Source organism: Peromyscus leucopus, chromosome 3 (assembly GCF_004664715.2).
Source record: "Peromyscus leucopus breed LL Stock chromosome 3, UCI_PerLeu_2.1, whole genome shotgun sequence".
Classification (NCBI taxonomy): domain Eukaryota; kingdom Metazoa; phylum Chordata; class Mammalia; order Rodentia; family Cricetidae; genus Peromyscus; species Peromyscus leucopus.
The window spans coordinates 82,694,914-82,715,815 of NC_051065.1; the positions used below are offsets into that span (position 1 = coordinate 82,694,914).

The window sequence follows — 20,902 nt, forward strand, 5'->3', positions numbered from 1 at the left end:
TTATTATTTCTGCCAATACAGAACACTTAATGTGCAAGCAACACACATTTTATTTTGTAGTGGATTATTTTCTCCCTGTGTTTCTGTAGCAGTTAGCAGCACTCACAGGTCAATGTGACTCACAGTGCCCTCCCTACACAGCTCAGCTCACATTTCGAAGACATTGCCAGTAAATCACACTGTAGGAAACAAGAAATCAAGCTGTTAAAAAGCAACGGTGACCTAACTGCTCTGGAAAATACAGTCGATTTATGACAGTTAGGCCACTGAAGAAAAGCTAGGTTTGCCCCGGGTACGCTGAGGGTAGGAACTTCCTCCTGCAGTGGGAGAAAATGCCAGAAAGGAAGAAGCACAATTTACACACACAGCAAGTCCAACCTGCCTCAAATCTTAGTCACAGCCTGCCTACTTGAGACACCTTGGGAAATCCCTGTTACATGGAAGCCAATAAAAGTTAAATCACATTTCTCCTCTTACATCCTTGTTCTGTGTGATTTGCATAGAGTCACTTCTGCTAATGAGAACTTGGTATTTTCTATCCTGAGTTAACAGAGACGTAGGTTTTTCAGGGTTGGAACGTTCTCATCCTAAAAGGTACCACAAGAGTTTTTCTTTTTCTCTTTTTCCTTCTGCCTTACAAGACTCTCCGAAAATCAACTGGCTCATCTTCCCAGGACATGGCTGCACGGAGCGGGTCAGGAGCTTATACAGAGCATGCGCAGGTAAGAACGTGTCAGGATGAGGTGGCCACCCAGAACCAAGAACACAACAGTAGACAGTAGGATGATTAAAGAGCAGTGGTGGCTGAACCTCCTTCTTCAACTAAGACCTGCTCTGTATTTTAACCAGTGTTATTTGACATATGAAAGATCACTGGCGACCATTGCACTGCCTTTGAACTCACTGAGCCGGGCTGCTTCTACTGGATGAGAGAAACAGCTGCACAGATTCCTTTCCCTGTGCTGTGTGTCTTCTATTTCATTCTTGTATAGAAGAGCTCAGTTCCATGTAAAGTTTAATAGGAATACTGTAAACATGTGGTTAGAACTAGAACAGTTAGCAGTGAATGACTTAAAAGATTAATATATTCAAGTAATGCTATAATTTTGTTCAGTTACTACAATAACATTCACTATTTCAATGAATTAATTATACTTTCTTAATGTTTTGCTCTATTTCTATTGCTTTATATTGAATGTGTGCACACATGTGTGCCACAGAGCAACTGTGGAGCAGAGGACTACCTGCCAGAGTCAGTCCTCTCCTTCTACTGTGTGGGTCCTAGGGAACAAACCTAGTTATTTGTCTTGGTGGCCTGTGCTATTACCCACTGAGCGAACTTGCTGGATTTTTTAAAATTCTTTTTAAAGAGATAACTGAGACATAATGAGAAACTAAATGGAATTCATTTATTCCTCTAGATATTTAATTTGCTGTGTTACAACTTGAATGTCTTAGCAATTGACTAGGATGTTTTGGTAGAGGAAGAAATATCCAGACATTTTCAACACAGACTGCATTTCACAGAAAATAATAATAATGAGTTGTTTAGAAGGAATAATTGTTTCATAAGTAGGCCCTTTATAGAACCCAGTGACTAAATATCTTTGTATGTACTGTGATATATGATGTCTTTGCTAGCAAGCAAAATGAAAAACAAATGCACACAAAAACTCATGAAAATTCGAATTCCTTTATGTTTGATTGACTCTGCTTGGTTTTATCACATGTATCCAGGGTATACAAACCATGGCACAATGCTGATTAATCTCTCTAGAAATACGTGCTGATACATTTCTTCCTCATACTCCTCCTAGCCATTGTGTTCTTTATTATCTCTTCTCAATGCCTCCTGTCAAAATTACTGTTTCAGAATCTTGTAAGACAGTACTCTATGATTACAAGTAGATTTCCTTAGATATCAAGTACAGAAATCTTACATATAAAATAAAAATCCAGAATCAATGTGTTTTATAATTTTTTTTTTTGCATAGAGAAAATTACCCGGGGGTTATAGTATACAAGCAAGACCATGTAAATGTTTCCTACTCACAATTTTTGTATCACAAAATGAACAATTTTAGGGGATCTAAAGTTCACATTTCTAAGCATGATGTTGGATGTTAGGAAACTTATCATTAGTGGGAATTGTGATGTCCTCTGACTGGAACAGTGCTCAGAGTGCTTTACACTTCCAGGGCTCCCCTCTGATGTTGTCAATCTGTTGGGGAGAACCACAAGTTTAGAATCAACTTCAGGGCACCTCTGCCTCTCGAAGTTCAGAATATGCTGGGTAAGATGGATTTATAGGACTTTCCAGGTCGAGGCCACTTCATGCTTTATCAGTTCTGATCCAGAATGGGTCCGGTTTCTTAGAATCATCCCCCAGAACAGAAAGTTCAGTTAGAATGCCTGGCATTGCTGCCACTTAGGTTTTGATGTCATGCTTCGGGTTTAGCTAAATGCTTCCCAAGGTAATGAGCTAGTGTATCACCCTGTTTCTTGACCAACAGAAGACTGTCCTTAAAATGTGGTCTGTTGAGAACCCAACTCTAAATTAAGAGACATTTAACAACAAGAACAGCATCTAGTCTGTGTGAGATGTTATCAAACCCTGAAATATTGAGACATAAGTTAGAAAACTAGTTTTATAAATTGTTTCCAATGGAAAAAGTCCTTGAAATCCCCAAGTGATTACCCAACAGTCACTTCCTCTGACCACTTTTGGTGAAGACCAGTAAGTCTGGACAATGTTTCTTAGTTGTTTATGAATGGCTTTCAGGGTTGTGGTTCATGGTAACTATTGTGCCTGAAACTAAGCATAGAATTCAGGACCGCCCTGATCACCCCATTCATTGAATTACTTAATGAGTTGGATGGGATGTACATAGACTACTGAGTACAGCAAGGAAGCAGTCTTTTCTGTGAGCTTTCCTGGAGGTCATCCATTTGCTAGATGGTGGGCAGTTTCTAGAACTTTAACCTCTTCTTTGAATAATTATCTCAGTCCCTGTGGGAAAAGTAACTGAAGACAAAGGTTATTAGTTCTCATTATGCTATAATTCATTATTAGTCTAAACTGTTATTCTAGTGCCCTGCCCAAAAAGGCTGGCTAAAATACATAAGGCAAGATAATCTCTACCCCCTTCTATAACATACTTGTGCCATGGCCATTGAGGTAGTAAATTTATTTGTAATTTGTAACCAATTTTATGCATTTTAGCTGTATGTATTAGTCTTGCTCATTTACAATTTATTAGTGAATTATTTTAGTAATTAATTAAAATAAACGATTAGTAGATAGTATATCAGGCTGGTCCAACAGCTTGTCACTGTGATGAGAACTTTGTATATTAAGTTCTGGGAGTCAAACTCAGGGCCTTGTGCTCACTAAGCATAGGCTGTATCACAAGACACATATCTCCAACCCCCATATCAAATATGTTTTATAAAACACAAAATTTGGCTAGATGCATGATGTTTTTGAAGAACAGAATCTCTTCTCTTTATTTTGTAGGCTGCTTAATCTCAGTCTTTTTTTTTTCTTTAATTAAAGTGTGCTCCATCAAGAAGACAGGACTTGACAAGTTCTCTTGAACAAAAGATAAGGCACTTAGAAAAACAGAGGCAAGAGGTAATGTAGAAATATTGGATAAAGTCACGTAGCCATGTATTAAGCCTGAGAATAAAACAAGATATCCTTAATTTCTTTTATCTCTGTCCTTAAATCACAGTATTTATCTCTAGAGTACTGAACCACACTATTTTAAGAGAAAAAGCTCTTAGAAATCATGGTTTGTGCAATGATGGATGAAAAAGTGTTGATGTCATAAATGTGGTAATCATAACCCTACTTCCCCAGTTGTTGCTATTTCTACCACTTGCATCTGGAAGCTTACCACCTATGACCTTGCAAACTGACTTATGATGGGATTTGAGCTGCTACAAGCTTATGGTCAGTGAATTTAAGTTCAGTGACTTTCTGTGTTGAGCACCTAAATGACTGTGGGTTACAGAACACTGTCTAATGGGCTGGAGAGATGGTTCAGTAATTAAGATACTTGTTGCTGTTGCAGTAGACCCAAGTTCAGTTCCCAGCATCCACATGATGGTTCATAACTATCTGTAACTCCAGTTTCGGGGAGGGGGGTCCTATATCTTCTGTGACCTCTAAGAGCAGCAAGCACACATGTGGTTCACATACATGGAGGCCAAATATTCAAACAAATACAATAAAAATTAAAAATTGATCTTAAAAAAGCACATTGCCTTAGACAGAAGATGATTTCTAAAATGCTGCTGGGAATTAGCAGATGCTGTTAGCTGTACTATGTTCTGTCTCTAATGGGTGTGAGGACTCATTCCTCTTCTTGACAGAGGAGGTGAAGAGCAAAGTAGATGCATCCCACATTGGGTCCATTTGCTGCCTCCTTCTGAGCATTTCATCCTCCTTGTTTTCCTCCGCAGCACCTTCTTCTCTTTGATGCTGGGTAATGCTGTGTCCTGGAAAATCACTAACTCTTGCAGAATAGCCTCTCTATGGCATAGTCCTACATAGCAATGGACCGACTATTTTCATAGACTATTATACACCTGAATACTAAGTAACTAAGAGTTTCCACCTGAGTTCCACTACAAGCATAATCTAATGACTGCCACTCTGGATTAGGATTTTGTTGTTGTTGTTGTTTTGTTTTGCATTTAAGTAGAAGTTTTGTATTTTTTTTTGACACGGTGACTACTCTCTTGATATCTACCTCATGCTGCTAATTGTTAAGATTTTTTTTTTCAACACAGAATTGTGAACCTCTCTTACAAGAAAAAGAAATACAGACCAGGATGTTATTTCTTCCTCTGGCTAGCAGAGAGTTTTAAATGTATTTCTAACTGTCTGATGACAAAAACCATTACTCCTGAAAATCCACAGGTTCAGGAAGATTTTATTGTCCCTTCATCCAGGAAGAATTAAAAGTTTATCTATAGGACGTAAAGATGGCTCAGTGGTTAAGAGCACTGGTTGTTCTTCCAGTGGATTCAAGTTCAATTCTCAGCACCCACATGGCGGCTTATAACAGCCATTACAGTTCTGCTCCAGTTCCAAGATGCCTGACACCCTCGCACAGATGTGCATGCAAGCAATACACATACAAATAATTAAATTATAAGAAACAAAGCAAGTAAATAGTAAAATTAAATTTAAAAAATGTCTACATCTCAAAGCATGTCACTGCAAGCAAATGACTGCCAATTAATAGAGTTTAAACTTCAAGATAAATTCTTCAAAAAAGCTGTCATAAAAAATGCATTTATTAGCCATATTAAACAAACAGGAAAAATATGGAAAGAAAGCGCTCCTATAATAATAATTCTTACAAAAATAAATACTTACAAAGTTTTATCAGATCCTGGTTGAACTAAACAAAGATGAAAACTAAAATAAGTAAGACAAGTTGAAATTTTCTAATAAACGCCTCAGCTGACTTGTCACTGACACTTAGTAATTGTTTATTCAAGAGCCAGTTATGAAAATATGAAAATGTGTCCATCTAAATTGCCAGCAGTAGAGCTGTGGGGGACACAGCCCAGCACTGCAGCTTGAGGTATCCCCTTAGCTTGTAGGGACCACCACTCAGAGGAAACCAGATCTTTGACTTCACCACAGAAAAGAATTTCTGGATGAGCCAGTATGAACTGGAGTCTATCACAAAGGAAGTTAGACTTAGAAGGGGTTAGTAGGAAGTGAAGCTCTCAGGGAAAGAATAAGGTACACTCCAGAGTGTGGGTATGGGCTCTTCACAAGAGAGCTGTGCTTACTCTTCTAGTGGTAGCCATTGCATACTATTTTGGTGACTCAAGTTACAACTCACAGAGCTGCATAGATTCCTTCCCTCTCCATCTTGTTTTGAAAAGAGAGGCTACAAGATGGCGCTCGAGGTGCCCCGGATGGACTGTCCTGTCATAAAATTAAATAGTAGATCATAAGGTTTGCACAGAAAATGCTAAGGCATGCACTGTAGTGTAAACGGGGTTTCTAGGGAGATTACAACTAGGAACAGAGAAAAGCCATTCACACTCAGGCCTCGAGCATGGTTCATGGCTGTTGTAGCAATCTAACTTGAAACCTCTCTCTATAAAAGGAAGTTTGTCTTTATACAGACTTCTTACAGTTAACGGTGGAGGTCTTGACTTAGCCTGGCTGATGAGAAAGAGGCTTCCACCAGACTATGGGGTGAGAGGTTCCTCTCCCACCCATGTCCTCACAATTCTCTCTTTCTAGCCTGCCTCAAAACCATCTCCATCCAACCAGAACTTCCAAGAGTGCTGCCTCTATCCATGGCTTCTAAAAATCTCATTAAGTTCAAACAGTGATCTCTTGTTCCCTAAACTTCCAAATGGGGGGAAAGCTTTTGTTGAATCACCAAATTTTAATAATTTCAGCTCCTGGAAGTCAATCAACAATGGGACCAACAATTCCGAAATATGAAACAGTTATATGAAAGAAAGGTAGGAAACTCTTCGTTTGGGGTTTTCTTTAATCCCAGTAGGGTCAAAGAGATTTTTGTGGATCCCTAACTTCTGGCAAATGAGGGACCGAGTTCTATCATCTTGATTTGCCTCTTGGTACTGAGGGTGGATGCAATGTCAGTCTGTTGCTGGAAATGTAGCCTTGGTTCAGTCCAAGCGTTCCAGTGAGTGCTCCCAGCTCTGCGTTGTTACTGAGGCTGAGGTCGGATTAATGGAAAGTCTTCTAGATAATCAGCTATCTTCCATCCAGTGGTGACAGTCAGAGTGGAAGGGAAATGCCTCTTCCTGCTTCCTTTAAAGCACACGCCTGTGGAGAAGCTTGTTAGACACAAAGGAACCTTCGGGGCAAGTTTGTAATAGATTAATGACGTTGTTAAAGACAGAAGAGAGAAAGTAAGTTCCCCTAAATAATTCAGAATGAAGAAAACTGACCACAGTAACGCAACAGCGCTTGCATTTTCTTCCTCATTTGATGCTCAGAAGAATTAAATTTGGAAACAGGAAGATCGTGTCCCACGGCAGTAGTCTGGCTACCTGGTTCTGTCCATCCTGAACCCGAATGTGGCTCCAAATTTTAACGACAATGTCCCCAGAAAGAATGTTTCCGCAGCTTCCTAGACTGGCCAGTGAACCCAGAGAAGAGAACAAGTACAATTGTCAAATTGGAGGAACGGCCATGTCTAAGGTTCTAGCGCAAGACTCTATTTTGTCTAGAGGAGGAACAGCAGATACCCCGGCCTGGTGGGTTTGCCCTTTGTAGAGGGCTATACCCACTTCCTGACCACCTGCAGCTTTGTCTTGTCCCGGCCTACTAGAGGCCAGGCACAAAGAGCCCTGCACTCTCTGCTCTGGCTCCTCCATTCTTTGGAAGTAGAGGCGGTTTGGAGAAAGAAGGGGAGAGAGCAAGACGCCATTTGGGAGTAAAGTGTGTGCCTTTTTTTTTGTGTAGAGCAAACCCCCTTTAACACGCAAACATGCTGATGTGTTTTAGGGACGAGCTTTTCCTTGGGGGATTTCCTGAACAGGTGGCATGGGGAACCCCTGTTTTCAAGTGCACTGGGCTAGATCGTGGTGTGATTGTCTGCAATTATCTCCTGAACCCCTAAGGTCCTGGAGCTGAAAACGAAACTGGCAGCCACAGAAGACATCCACATCCTAGAGAAGAAACAGAAACAAAGCGTGACAGAGGGCGACAGGCAGCTAGAGGTGGGTAGCCTGCGACTGGCCTCTAATTGAGCAACTTAGGGTGGTGAGAAACAGCTCCTCTCTAAGGAACCACACGCAGGCTCAGTGCGCTGGGGTGGGTGAGTGGGGGGGCTGGGCGCTGCCTTCAGTGACCTGGAAATTAGAGGCCTGCTGATTGGGTGAGAACCTTCCAGACTTTGCAGCCTCTCCTGTGACTCCCTTTTATTGTTAATGACAAAGTCTCACTAAATCTCCTTAAACCTGCTATTCTCCAGTCTAAGTGTCCCAAGTGCTGGGATGGCAGAAGTACTTCACCACATCCGACTACACAGAACACTTAAAAAACCACTTCACACTCATTATCTCATTCAGTATCTTGAGCCTAGCCTCCAACAGGTCAGTCCTAAGAACACGGAGACCTGAACCCCGGCACCAGGCTGAAAGGATGAGTAGGGATGGGTTTTTTTTTTTTTTTTGTTTGTTTGTTTGTTTTCTTTTGTTTTGATGCAGGCTTTTTCCTCAGTCGTTAGACTTTATGAAGTATATAAAAGGGATGCTAAATTCTAATGACGGCTCTCTGAAGACATAGTAAGAATAAAAACAAGTATATGTATTCTCATGGGAAGTCTGGCCACTACTGTTGTGAGGTACTGGCAATGTATTTAAACATGCAGAAGTCTGACAATACTGTTAACAGAGCTTCTAGGGTGGGAGTTTGGGTCCTGGTGTCCCTGACAGGCAGGGCTCAGCCACTATCTTCCATAGGCAAATTAAAAAGACAATCATGAAAAGCAGAGGAAGGAGACTTTGTCTGTGTACTCACGTCGAGAAGACTAATAAAGAGGCCCAGTGACTTCCAAGGTCATCTTCAGGGTCCTGACATGAGGTTGAGTTTTAAATAGAGGTGAAGAGGGGTCCATTACTAATCAGTCCTGGTTAGGGCATGGTTCTTACTAGATACTGTCATGTCCTGCTTCAGTCTGCCCTGCAAGATGGTCTGACAAAATTGTCAGCACCCCACAAAATCTCTTTGGCTAGCACCAGGCTTCATTTCCAGCATGAGATTCTTGGGGAAATCCCAAATCCTTGGGGGCATTATCTCAGTAGTCTGACAGTCAACCAGGAGAGCAAGAGTGCCTCCCCGAGTGTCTTCGCTCCTTCCAGGAGCAATACCTCCCAGACCATAACCCAGGTTTGCTCACCTTGCTGAGGTTACTGTCAGGGTGAACCAGGAAATGGTTGTGACAAGTCCCTTTCTGCCATGAAGCACACACTCACTTCCTTCTCCAGCTACACCCTAGCTTGGAATTTCAGTAACATTTTCCTCATGCACTTGGAAGCATTTTCTAGATGTAATATAATAATATTCTTTTCACCTCTGCTAAATTAGAAAGTGATTGACTCATCTAAGTGCATAGGGTCAGCCTGCGAAAGTAAGTGGTAATGAGATGTTTTCACTTTCCAAGAAAATAAATTGCCTAAAATTGATTTCTTAAATTTAATAACTATATTGGAATGTGACTAAAATAGCATTTGAATCCCTGTATTAGCTACTTTTGATCTTGAGCTATCTATAGTCTGCAGTATTTATTTTTTCTAGACTGGATTCTCATTAAGGATCCAATTTACTCTACCAGATTTTGCTATCTTCTGTATAAAATGAAGAGCTGAGAGACACGAATTAGGACTTTCAGTTGTATGAAATGGTGAATTTCTTGGAGACTGAGACACCAAGGCATGATGGCAGCTGGAAGGCTAGATTTCTGCCTTTTAATGGTAGTTGGGACAATGCTGTGCTCTGAATATTTATCTGGAGTGAAGGTCCTTATTGGTCTAAAATTTATTGCTTTTGTCCTGGCACAAAATGGTGCAGCGGGCCTTGAGCTATTTAGTACCAGGTTATTTCAGTGACTTCTTTCTTCTTTTCCTTTCTCGGCCTTTTAAATGTTTATAACCAGTCCCCTAGGAACAGGAAGTAGGTTGTTCTGCAGACCCACTGACTTGAGTATTGAATGTGAGGATTAGGGTTTTAATCCCCCCCAGGATCACCACAGTATCATTAAGTTTTGATAAAGGAAAATCTGTTCAGTAACCCTGTCCTCCAGGAATATTGCTTAAAAAAATGTTAGAGAAAACCTCACAGGTCCTATTTGCTTAGTTTGGGGAATGACTGTCTGCTAGAAACAGCCAGTCTTTAAGGATTTCTGTCTTATCCTTCCCTTGGTAATTTTTGATCCGGGCCATGTTTTCTTGTCTCTTTCTTCATAAGGAGAAGGAAAGCCTAAGGGAAGAGTTGCAAGCCCTGAAGAGGGAGAATAAGCTGTTGAAGGAAAACAATGCTCTCGAGAGTAGGAAGAAAGAACATTATGCATGTGAAATTAAACGACTCAACAAGGTACCAGAGCAGGTGAAGCATGGGGGTAAACTGATAGCCCAGGCAGCAACTGAATCCTGCTGGGTCACAACAGAATGGAGGCCACAGTGTGCCTCTTTTGCATCTCGTGAGGACACTCTCTCAGGTTTACACAGAGCTCCTAGCCACAGCCTGCGGCTGGCCACATTTGACTAGAACACTTTAGGGAATTTATGTCCTTGCAAAGGACTGTGAAAAGGAGAAATGAAGAGAAATTATAGACGTCAGTAAGAATTTTTTCATTTTTTTAAGAACCACGTAATGGTACTGGGTGTTTGTGAACAATAACGTATCTCTTGGTCAACCACAAAAGCTTCCTGAGGAAGCAAGCTGTTCTTTAAAGTGATGGCTATGGAGCTGGGTGTGATGCATGCATGATGCATAGAAGCATGCTCAAGGCTGAGATGTCTATTGTCTGGGGAGTGAGCCTGAACCCACTGTGAGTAGGAACTGGTAACAGAAAGAGGCAAGGCTTTTGGGGCACACATGTGGCTTTGTAGATAAGCTCAGAGGAGAAACTAAATTGTTGTAAAAGGATGATGATGATAAGTGTGTGAATGTGTGCATATGTTTCTGTGTGTGTATGTGTGTATATGTGTGTGTGTGTGTGTATGTGTGTGTCTAAGTATATATGTGGGTATGTGGGTATTGTGGGTATGCATATATGTGTAGGTGTGTATGTATATATATGTGTATGTGTATATGTGCGATATGCGCATGTATGTAGTGTACATATGTATATGTGTATGTGGGCATATGTTTGTGTATATATGTGTATATGTATATGCGTGGGTTGATTAATAAACTAATGTAATATTTTGGAAAATGAGAACAATAGTTCAGCACAAAAATGTAAACCCAATACTGTTGTTTTCCCAGAGCTAAGCTCAGAGTAAACACAGGCATGTTGAAATATATGAATGAGTTGAGATCTATATTACCCAATTAGGGATTTCAAGACCAAAGTAACAGAAATGATCTTCTACAGCAAAAGAGAACAGCTGACAGTCTTCAAAATATGCTCAGTCCTGTAACATTGGACTGCATGCCAGCTCATGCTCAGAGGTGCTAATAAAGACCCCCGGGTGAGATGTGTGTTGGTATCCTTGACAGAATGCTTACAAAGTAGATTCAGCATCAGGTCTGCTTGTAGCACAAGGCTATCTTTATATGCACCATGTGTAGGAACTGCCCTCAGATTCCAGAAGATGCCACTAGATCTCCTGAAGCCAGAGTTTCATGTGACTGGGAACAGCCTGATGTGAGTACTGGGAACTAGACCTCAGGACTCTTAAAAGTTCAGATGCTTGGATTTTGTGATGAATCCTTTTCTTTTTTATTATTGTAATGAATATGGAGATATTTCTAGTATCCCTCAGAGCACAACCTTGGGGCCAATCTTTAGCTACCTGCTAACCCACTCACTCAGCAGTGATACAAGGTTAAAAATGAGAACAGGAACAGACAGTAACACAAGTAATTAAAATGACCTTTTCAAATGTATGCTTGTACTCACTCAGTTCCTTTGTTTGGAATAAAATACCCAAGGATTTTTGCCAATATCAAGTTCTTACAGAAATAAGATACTTGTTGGATACTTAACCAGAGTGAGAACTGAGACTAGTCAGCTAGTGCTATCCTGCCCAACATTGGCTTGTCTGCCACCTCACCATTTTGGGAATGGATGGATTGTTTAGTGTGTCAGAACTGATAGTGAAAATGACTAATCTACAACAATTTCAAGGAAGTTGGAAAGCACCAACAAATGCTGATTCAACTAACATTTCATTCATGACTCATTTTTAAATTTCCTGAATAGCATTGAGGGGTAAACCAGGAAATTAAAATATGGTATCTGCAGAAGTAGTCTAGTTGTAGGGACTTGGCATTTCATTAGCACATATGATCATAGTCATTCATTCATATCACCCTCCCTGGATTCTCTCTGCGATTGTTGACACAGCTTATATTATGCGCAACTTTTCTGATTTTCCTTGAACTATGTAGCTTGTACATATTACAAAGGGACTAAGTGCCATTTCTGTTTCACACTAGTAAGGATCCCCAACACCATGGTAAATAAACAAGTGAATTAAGATAAAAACCACCTTACTTCACGACTTGGTTCTTTCTCTAATTTTCTCCTGGAAGAAGAAACAACGATCTTTCTCCTGCACAGTTCTGAAATTTACACTCCTATCAGGCTAAGTGGTATGTGTAGATTCCAAGACACGTAAGTAGGAAATTCAAGTGTGTTCAAGACTATAAGCTGGCTTTCCCTTTCTGCCTTTATGACCATACTGTGTGGTAGTGGGGAGAGTGCACTGTCACTGAGATCATCCATCAGCCTCACTAAGTTTTGTAAGCTCTTCACAGAGGATGTGAATTCATAGACCTCTGAGAGGAAACTTTTGTATGTCTAGAGTCCTCACTTGACTAATGAGTAAGCTGTAAAATGGTGGTGCTCAGAAACTCATGGATGAGAGTGCCTATCACAATGTTGAAAATCATTTTTATTAAGCTCGTCATGAATTGTAAGTCTTCAAACAAGAGTGCATAATCCAAGTATGAACATAATGCACTACAGGCTGGTGATAAATGATGAGAATTCACTAGCAATGAAAAGTTTCTCTTTGCCTCCTCATGCCATGGTGAAATCATAAAGTTATAGCACATACCATCACATATAGTCATGAGTAAATAAATGTTTTGGTAAAGCATAAATATGGCTGGCTAGGTCAGGGAATAGAGTGCTGGAGAATGACAGAACAGAAGAGAAACAGCAGGGCCTGGAGGCAGTGGCTGTACAAATGATCAAGTGGTAAGGATTTCCTTGGAGATATGGAGTGGTTATATAGCAGCGTTCTTGGATCCCCACTAGACCTGTGGATTCAGCATCTCTGGAGAGAGTGCCCAGGGAGGATATGTCTGCTTTCTTTGATACCCCAAAGGTTGAGTAACACTAAGGTCCTTGTAAACCTCCTATCAACAATGTGCTTCATTTTTAACATAGGCTCTTCAGGACGCCTTGACAATTGGGAGCTCTTCTCTTTCTGAGGGCTCAAGGAAGTGTAAAGGCAGGTGCAGCCATGCAGAGATGAGGCCAAAGGTGGAAAGTCACAAGCAGCAGGTAAGAGGCTGAGGCAGAGGTGGGAAGTGGTGTGATCATGGGGAGAACATAGGCTCACTGCTTGTGTGCCTTTGTATGTGTTTGCATGTCTTTCGATTAAAAAGGTAGTAAAGGTTTTCTGACTTAGAGTTATTCAATTTTAAAACTTGATAGGAAAAATGGAGATGGATTACTTCAGCCCCACTGTTCATAGAAGAATTCACAAAAGAGAGAATTGAATTTCACATGGTGAAAGGGCTTTACCCAGGATCAGTTAGTCAACAGAGTGGCAACTGCATTACCCCTTGTGAAATTCTGTCAGCAATGAGTCTCGAGAGTCTCATGTAGATATGCTGTATTTCTACAGCACTATTATCTCAAACTCTGGACCTTTTCAGAGAATGATAGCAATAGGAGCATTCCATTGTAGCTGCTGGCTTCTGGCTGGCTGAGCAGTAAGTGAAGTCCATTAAATGGCATTTATTTGTATGCGTGTGTGCAAACATACATGTCACATGGTTTCTGTGGAAATCAGAGGCCTTGGGCATTAAACTCAGTTCTTCAGGCTTAGAGGCAGACCCTTTACCTACTGAGTCATCCTGCAGGTCCCAACTAGTGTAGTCTGAAAAAGAATCCCTCTCTCTCTGATGTACTCACTGCCAACCAGGCTAGCTAGATGACTGACAGTTCGCTGATAGATACCAGCTTCATCCTCCCACTGCCTCAGCCTCTCTCCAGCTCACCAAGTGAACTTCATTAATGCATCATAGGAAATAGATGATCTGCAAATTAAACTGTAAGGCTGATCTTCTTTCCCAGCAAGGAAAAGTATCTGGGTAAATAGTTTAGTTCAGGTTTGATGCAGACAATGGCGGGTATACATTGGTTCATAACAGCAAAGAGGAAACCGAAGCCCATCTCCTCCGTATCGCTAATGTCTTTAATTTCCATTTTAACCATCATGGAGTGCCACATGAAATACATGTGGTGTATGGAATTCTGTGGCTTCACTTAGGAGTTATTGCCAGTTAATTCTGTTTTAGAACTTGAAATAGTGTTCAGACATTAAAGCCCTTCATAGATATGGTTGACTTACTCCACCATAGCAGTGCCTGAATTTGGCCAGTGGTCCACGATTGAAGATAGAACAAAATAATAAGTAAAGACAAATTTTAAAAACTATCCATGTTGGCTTGGTCCTGTCTTAACTGGGTGTACAAGGATTTGCTGACTCCTCATGGGAGGCCTTACTCTTTTGGAGGAGGAGATGGGGGTGCGCTGGGGGAGGGGAGCAGTAGGAGGGATGGGAGGGGGATCCGTGGTTGGTATGTAAAATGAATAATTTTTTTAATTAAAAAAAAACTAGCCATGCTTCTTTACATCTGAGCTCCAAATGTGTGCTCAATAATAAAGATTTGTAGACTGGCTTTCCACACAACCAAAGATAAAATTATAATCATAGGTATCTCTATATCCACCATGAGGGAACATTTATGAACAGAGATTAAGAAAGCTTTAGATCGAAAAAACACAGATAGTACCTTCTTTTAAAAAATAATTTAAATACCTAAGAGGGGAAAGTAAGTTCTCAGTCCCTGTTGGAAAGACTGAACTCTCAGGTGTAGGTTAGAACAAAGAACCTTTGGCAAACATATGTGTGTTCCTTTTTTAATTTCTTTTTTTTTTTAAACCTCAAGTCCTTTTGAATTCTAGTGATTAACACTTGGTATTTTAAGAGGTTATTACTGGGGATGAAATCATCTCCATACATTCTTATAAGGAGATAGAAACTACTAGAAATTCCTTTTACCTTAAGTGTACTAAAGAATTGCCCAAGACACTGGGTCCCAGACTATTTATGAAATAAGAATTCTTCTGATCTTTTTCTTATAATATTTGTCTTGGTAGAATTGAGACTTTAACTGCCTACTATACAAATACAGGCAAATTGTTTTGAAGCCTTTTTCTTAGAAGGGTTGTGCTGGAATGTGTCTGCCTTACAATGCATACATATTTATAAATGCCATGAACATGACCAGTGAAATCTCAGGTTTTCCTCAGTGGATTTCCAGAGTAAATGGAACTGGTGCACTTCCAAGGAAGCAGGTTTCATGAAGAGTATATTAAATGCAAGCAAGTCAAGTGCAATAGAATATATTAAAAGTAGACTAAGGAAACTACTGTGATGAGTAAATACTGACGTTAATTAAAGAAAATGTAGCTATCATCATGTTTCTATTAATTTTGAAGTTAACATGCACTGTAAAGGATTTCATTATATTTTCATAAATATATTCATCTGCCCCTCCTTTGCCTGTCTCCCTTTTCCTGGTGTTCTTCCTCCTCAGATGCTTCATTGCTCTCAGATGCTTCCCTCCTCTCAAATGCTTCTTTCTTCTCAGATGCTTCCCTACTCTCAGATGCTTCTCTCAGATGCTTCCCTGCTCTCAGAAGCTTCCCTGCTCTCAGATGCTTCCCTGCTCTCAGATGCTTCTTTCTTCTCAGATGCTTCCCTGCTGTCAGATGCTTCCTTTCTCTTACGTTCCATGCATTCATCCCATATGCTTTCTACCCCTGTCCTTTCTCCTTTAAGATTTCTCTCCATCCTTTCATGACTTCCTTTTAATTTTAATATCTTACACACACACACACACACACACACACACACACACACACACCTTAAGTAATTTGATTTATACTTAAATAGCCAGAACATTTCCTTGGAAGCTGTGTTATGCCTCCAGTGAGGAGGGAATTGGTGTGAGACCTGCTATGATGGCCATTTAGCTTCAAAACTTTTCAGTCTTGCAAGAATTAATCATTCTTTCCTTAATTCACAGTAGATTGTGAGTTAAGTTTTGCTTTCTTGACTTTTTTTCCAGGACTGACATGAAATTCCCAATTTTACATGTGGATTATTTTGGCAGAACCATTTATAAGAATTTAGAAATTATTTTATGCAATAAAGAAAAGAATTAAGTTAAAAGGGATCAAAATATAATTAGATAATTTTGTGAAAATCATTTATTCATTCTAATAAGTAACATAACAATGGGTGAAAAGTTCTAATTTTTTTAGTGAACAAATTACTCTCTCATTTATTTCTTACATAGGAAGCTACTTTAATTCTTTTTGTTCAAGCACGAATTATTTTATTTCCTACCATATTTCATTCCTACTATATTAAATTCAGATTGGTGATAACTCAGTGTTGAGGTTTGGCAAGGTACTTTCTGTTACAGAGCTCTGGTCCAGTCAAGAACATATATCCATTTGTTTAACATTATGGAGAATGATCCACTATTAACTTTTATTCACATGACGTCTATAATTTTTATTTATGTCAATAAAACAATTAGTTGTCTAAGAACAATATAGCATAATTGTGTTTGTAAGCAAAGAAACATCCTCAGATCAAATATCTTAATTCTATCAGAATTTTTTTCAAACTATGACAACCTAACATTTTTAATGTCTCTTTCATTGTTGTAAAACAGTAATAGAATTTATTTAAAAAGAAGCGCAGGAGACAACTTGGTCTTGTTACATGTATTGACAGGGACATGTGACCATACTTTATAGGGATGTGGAGCATGGGATGTAGGACGTCAATGATTTGAGTAACAAATCAAAAGCATCTTCTTCTGGGTGTGTCAGGTATGGAAAGATCCCAGGCTGTTGACTTTGCAAGATGAAGTTGGACCTTAAATAGTGAAAGGACGTAAAGCAAAGCAGTGTGATTCTGAATGGCATACCTTATTTATCATATGGTGCAGAGAGGTCTGGTGAGGCTGCTGACTGTACAGAAGGCACACAGAGCAGTGGCCTTCCTGTGATAACACATACCATACTTCTCAACAGAGAGAGAGAGAGGATCTCAGTGTCAGGCTGACCAACTCCCATTTCATTTAGCAAGCAGTCGAAGTTTCCTGATTTATATCCAAATAGCTTTTACCAAGACAGACTGATATGACCTGACAAATTTGTTTAACAACTTAAAGTTATCTGACTTTCTAACTTGCACTTGGGAATTTCAAGATAGAGTCAACATATCACAAGCAGGGGCAGTCCCTTTCTGTTGGCATTACTGCTAGCGACACACCCACCCTTGGGCTTCTGAGTGAGCAGTTTATTCATAGCTGGGTCAAAATCTCCTGAATAATATCTTTTTTTTTTCTGGAGATAAAATCTTGTCAGATGGAGAAAGAAAAACCAGAAAAGCAAGCAACTAAAATGGATACCTCGGCCCATACATAAGGCCTCTTGTCTTTCCTCCGCAGGGCTTTCCCCACATTTCCCGTGGTGCCAATGAAATCTTTTTCTAGTAATGCAGTAGATGGTCCAGAACCATCGACATTTTCACTAGTCCTAAAAATGTCAGTGAATAGATAGTACTTAGGAATTACAGAGATCATGGAACCCATGTGCTTCTCAGAGTATATCACAGGCACACAGGATGTGTCAGTATGTTCTACAGAGTCGTGGCCATGTTTCAGAGTATCACAGGTACACAGGATGTGTCAGTATGTTCTACAGAGGTCATGAAACCCGTATGCTTCTCAGAGTGTATCACAGGTACACAGGATGTGTCAGAATATGTTTTAGCAAATGCAGATTCCTTCACAAACCCACAAGCACCTGAGAAAGTCAATTCTTAGGTGATTCTCTCAGTCACTGGCACAGTGTAGACTGGAAAGCTGCATCAAGGACTTTGTCCCTAGAGAACAAAATGTCTTCCTGTCACTGAGGCATCCTGCTCTACTGATTTTCTAAAAGAGACTTTATTTCTCTTCATTACTAATTTCCTGCCTGGAATCTCACTCCATCATCTCTGTCTATATAGTTTGCCTTTAGTAAGTCCCCTCTATGGAAAGAACTGACAAACAAAGCCATCTGCGTGTACTTCTCAAGTGTTTCCAATTTCCTTAATGAAAGTGCCGTCTTGGGTAAGACTGACTTCATGAGACACTTCTGTCATACCTAAGTTTTTATTGACATTTATTGTTTTGACCAAGCATTATGCTAGATTAGGCTAGGCCTTCAAATGTAAACAAAGGCTGGTTGTATGTAGCAAGTGTCAGTGTGACTTTTCAGTTTTACCTTCTTGCAGTAAACTGGCCCTATTGCTCTCCCCAGATGTGTCTCCCAGCCTGTAACTGTGGCCTAGTTTTCCATCTGCAGAACCAATTGGTACCAAAAATCCCAGGGCTAGTACAGCATCCATGGGAAAATGCAGTGAGTAAGGATTCCTCTTCCAACATAGGAGTATAGAGGAATCTCTTTTGGTAGAACTGATGTGCATCTCTGAAATTAGAGCATCTCTTTCACATAACCTCTGATTTGCAGTGTTCCCCTGGTCCATGTCCACTATAATTATCCTTGGAACACTGAACGCACAAGACATATAGATATAAATAGATTAAGTAAAAGATAACACATTGAGCTCTAATTTCTTAAACAAACGTGTATTACACGGGCCATTCTCAATTATCACATACGATACCACCCAAAATACATTTTTTTTAACATATAAGATGAACAAAGTAAATATAGCCAAACCAAACAACTGTGATGTTCCCTTCAGTTATAAACTGGTATTGAAATACTATGAATATTTCTAGGTACATGCAAAAGAGTTTTGACCTTTTCCAGTTAAAATGATTGTCTTGGAAGATCCAAGACATAGTAGCTCACTAAAGTTCTTTGCAGGTGTGTTTGCCAGGACAGCTGAGTTATTATTTATAAGTGGAATTGATTTGGACCATCAACCTAAGTCGGTACCAGAGTGTTCTTGCTGTCCTTCTGAGGAACAATATTCCCTACCCCTATGATCACTGTATTTGATTCTACTCTGCTTTGTCAGCATGGGCAGAGTCTTCATCCATGTGGAATGGTCACACATTCTCTGCATTTTGGGATGACCAGACAACTCTCCCTGCCTAAAGGTTTTATGAACAATGTCTGTAACCATGCCCCAACTCTGATATTGAAGTAGGGTTTTCCTAGCAAAGCACTTAGAGAATTAATTTCTCCTGATTGCCTGGAACCCTGGTACTTTTGTATTGGAGTATAACTAAAATCTTTCTCTTGTGGGAGCAGATGATGTCTGTCTCCTTTTGGACCTGCTTCTTTCCCTGATGTGGTCAGTTGCTAGTCGAATCTACTCCCTCTCTTTGTTACCCGCTCTCCTGCTCCTCAGTCTTCACCAGAAACACTTCTGGGCCTTTTCAACCTCAGACATCATTATTTTAAAACTTTTCTTTCAAGGAGGTAGAAGTAAATTAAGTTTGTGGAAAACATAAGGAAAAAGAGTTAGCCCTACAGTTTGGGAAATCAGATACTCTTGTGAAATACAAGGTACAAAAATAATTCAACTTTATGTAGGAATAGAAATGGTTGGCTGCTGCTGTCAAACCTTCATTAACAGGAAGAAGGAAGAAATTCATGTCCTATGGTGTAGTAAACTTATCCTGTCGATTAGAAGAGGCAAGGAATTCCAGATCATAAAATCATCACCAAAAAAGGCCAATATTTGATTAAGGCAATGTAAAGCCTTACATTTTAAATAGTATTCTGTTGGATGAAATCGGTGTAACAAAATCTCAAGGTGAGTTTTAAAAGATTAATTTGCCTTTCTTTATATCTAAGCCTGAATTAAATCACATCTAACAATGTTGGTAAGATTACACTTTATTGCCTCCTTTTGGCAACTCTCCTGGAGTATAAAGCTAGGGAGTACACCACTTATCCTATGTGTTACTTGAGACATCTAAAAATAAATGAGAAGATAAAGAAACAGAGCTGATCTCATTTCCTCTTGTAGCTCTTTCATGGACCAAGGAAGCCAAGAGCCTAGGTGCCTGAGTGGTGAGGGAGGTTAGACTGCAGGGGAGGCAGCCTTTTTGGTAACTGAACTAAATAAACAAGGATGGTTGAGCTTTTCTGCTACTTTTTGTATTTGCTATTCACTACAAATTGCTGTTGTGGCAGCCTTGCAAATTCTCCAAGTTGGCTAATTTTCCTTGCATTATATTTAGGAGAGAATTAAATAATTGTGCCCAAGCCTGCATTATCTGTGGGAGAATGGGAAAAAGGAAGTAGAGTGAGAGTGAGCAGAAAGCTAGACCAATTCTAGGGACTGGAAGAGCTGGTGATCCTTCATTCCAAGAAGTTAAATACAAAGACAGTGGCTTGCAATTTTCTTGGCAGTTTCAGACAATAAGTGTCTTGCTGCGATGACACAAAATGACCAATAGCAACTTAGAAGGAAAAGGTTTATTTGGTTTACTTATCCTGAATCACAGTCCATTGAGGAAAGCCAAGGTAGGAACTCAAACTGGTCAGGAACCTAGAAGCAGAAGCTGATGCAGAGGCCATGGGGGAGTGCTCCTTCCTGGCTTACTCCTGGTGGCTTGCTCAGCCTGCTTTCTTACAGGACTACCAGCCCAGGGGTGGCACCGCCCACAATGTGTTAATTAAAATGCCCTACAGGCTTGCCTGCAGCCAGATCTTATGCAAGCATTTTCTCAATGGAGGTTCCCTCCTCTTAGATGACTATAGCTTGTGTCAAGTTGACATAAAACTAGCCAACACAATAAGGTATCATTTATTCAGTGCAGCTGGTTTATTCCCTGATAATCAACATTTAAGTGCAAACTTAGGAAAGTTTA

General features: G+C 40.0%; 1 protein-coding gene across 3 annotated transcripts in view; it reads left to right on the plus strand.

Moving 5' to 3' along the window:
- The window catches only part of Tnip3 (TNFAIP3 interacting protein 3), a 92,723-nt gene that overhangs the window by 51,848 nt on the left and 19,973 nt on the right, over positions 1–20,902 (plus strand). For 2 of the 3 annotated variants that reach the window (XM_037203788.1, XM_037203789.1), the window contains exons 3-8: positions 642–722; positions 3,557–3,634; positions 6,439–6,504; positions 7,633–7,731; positions 9,980–10,105; positions 13,137–13,253. In XM_037203788.1, coding sequence (XP_037059683.1) covers positions 642–722; positions 3,557–3,634; positions 6,439–6,504; positions 7,633–7,731; positions 9,980–10,105; positions 13,137–13,253 — 567 coding nt within the window. The remainder of the gene's footprint in view (positions 1–641; positions 723–3,556; positions 3,635–6,438; positions 6,505–7,632; positions 7,732–9,979; positions 10,106–13,136; positions 13,254–20,902) is intronic. The other variant, XM_037203790.1, reaches the window with a different exon arrangement.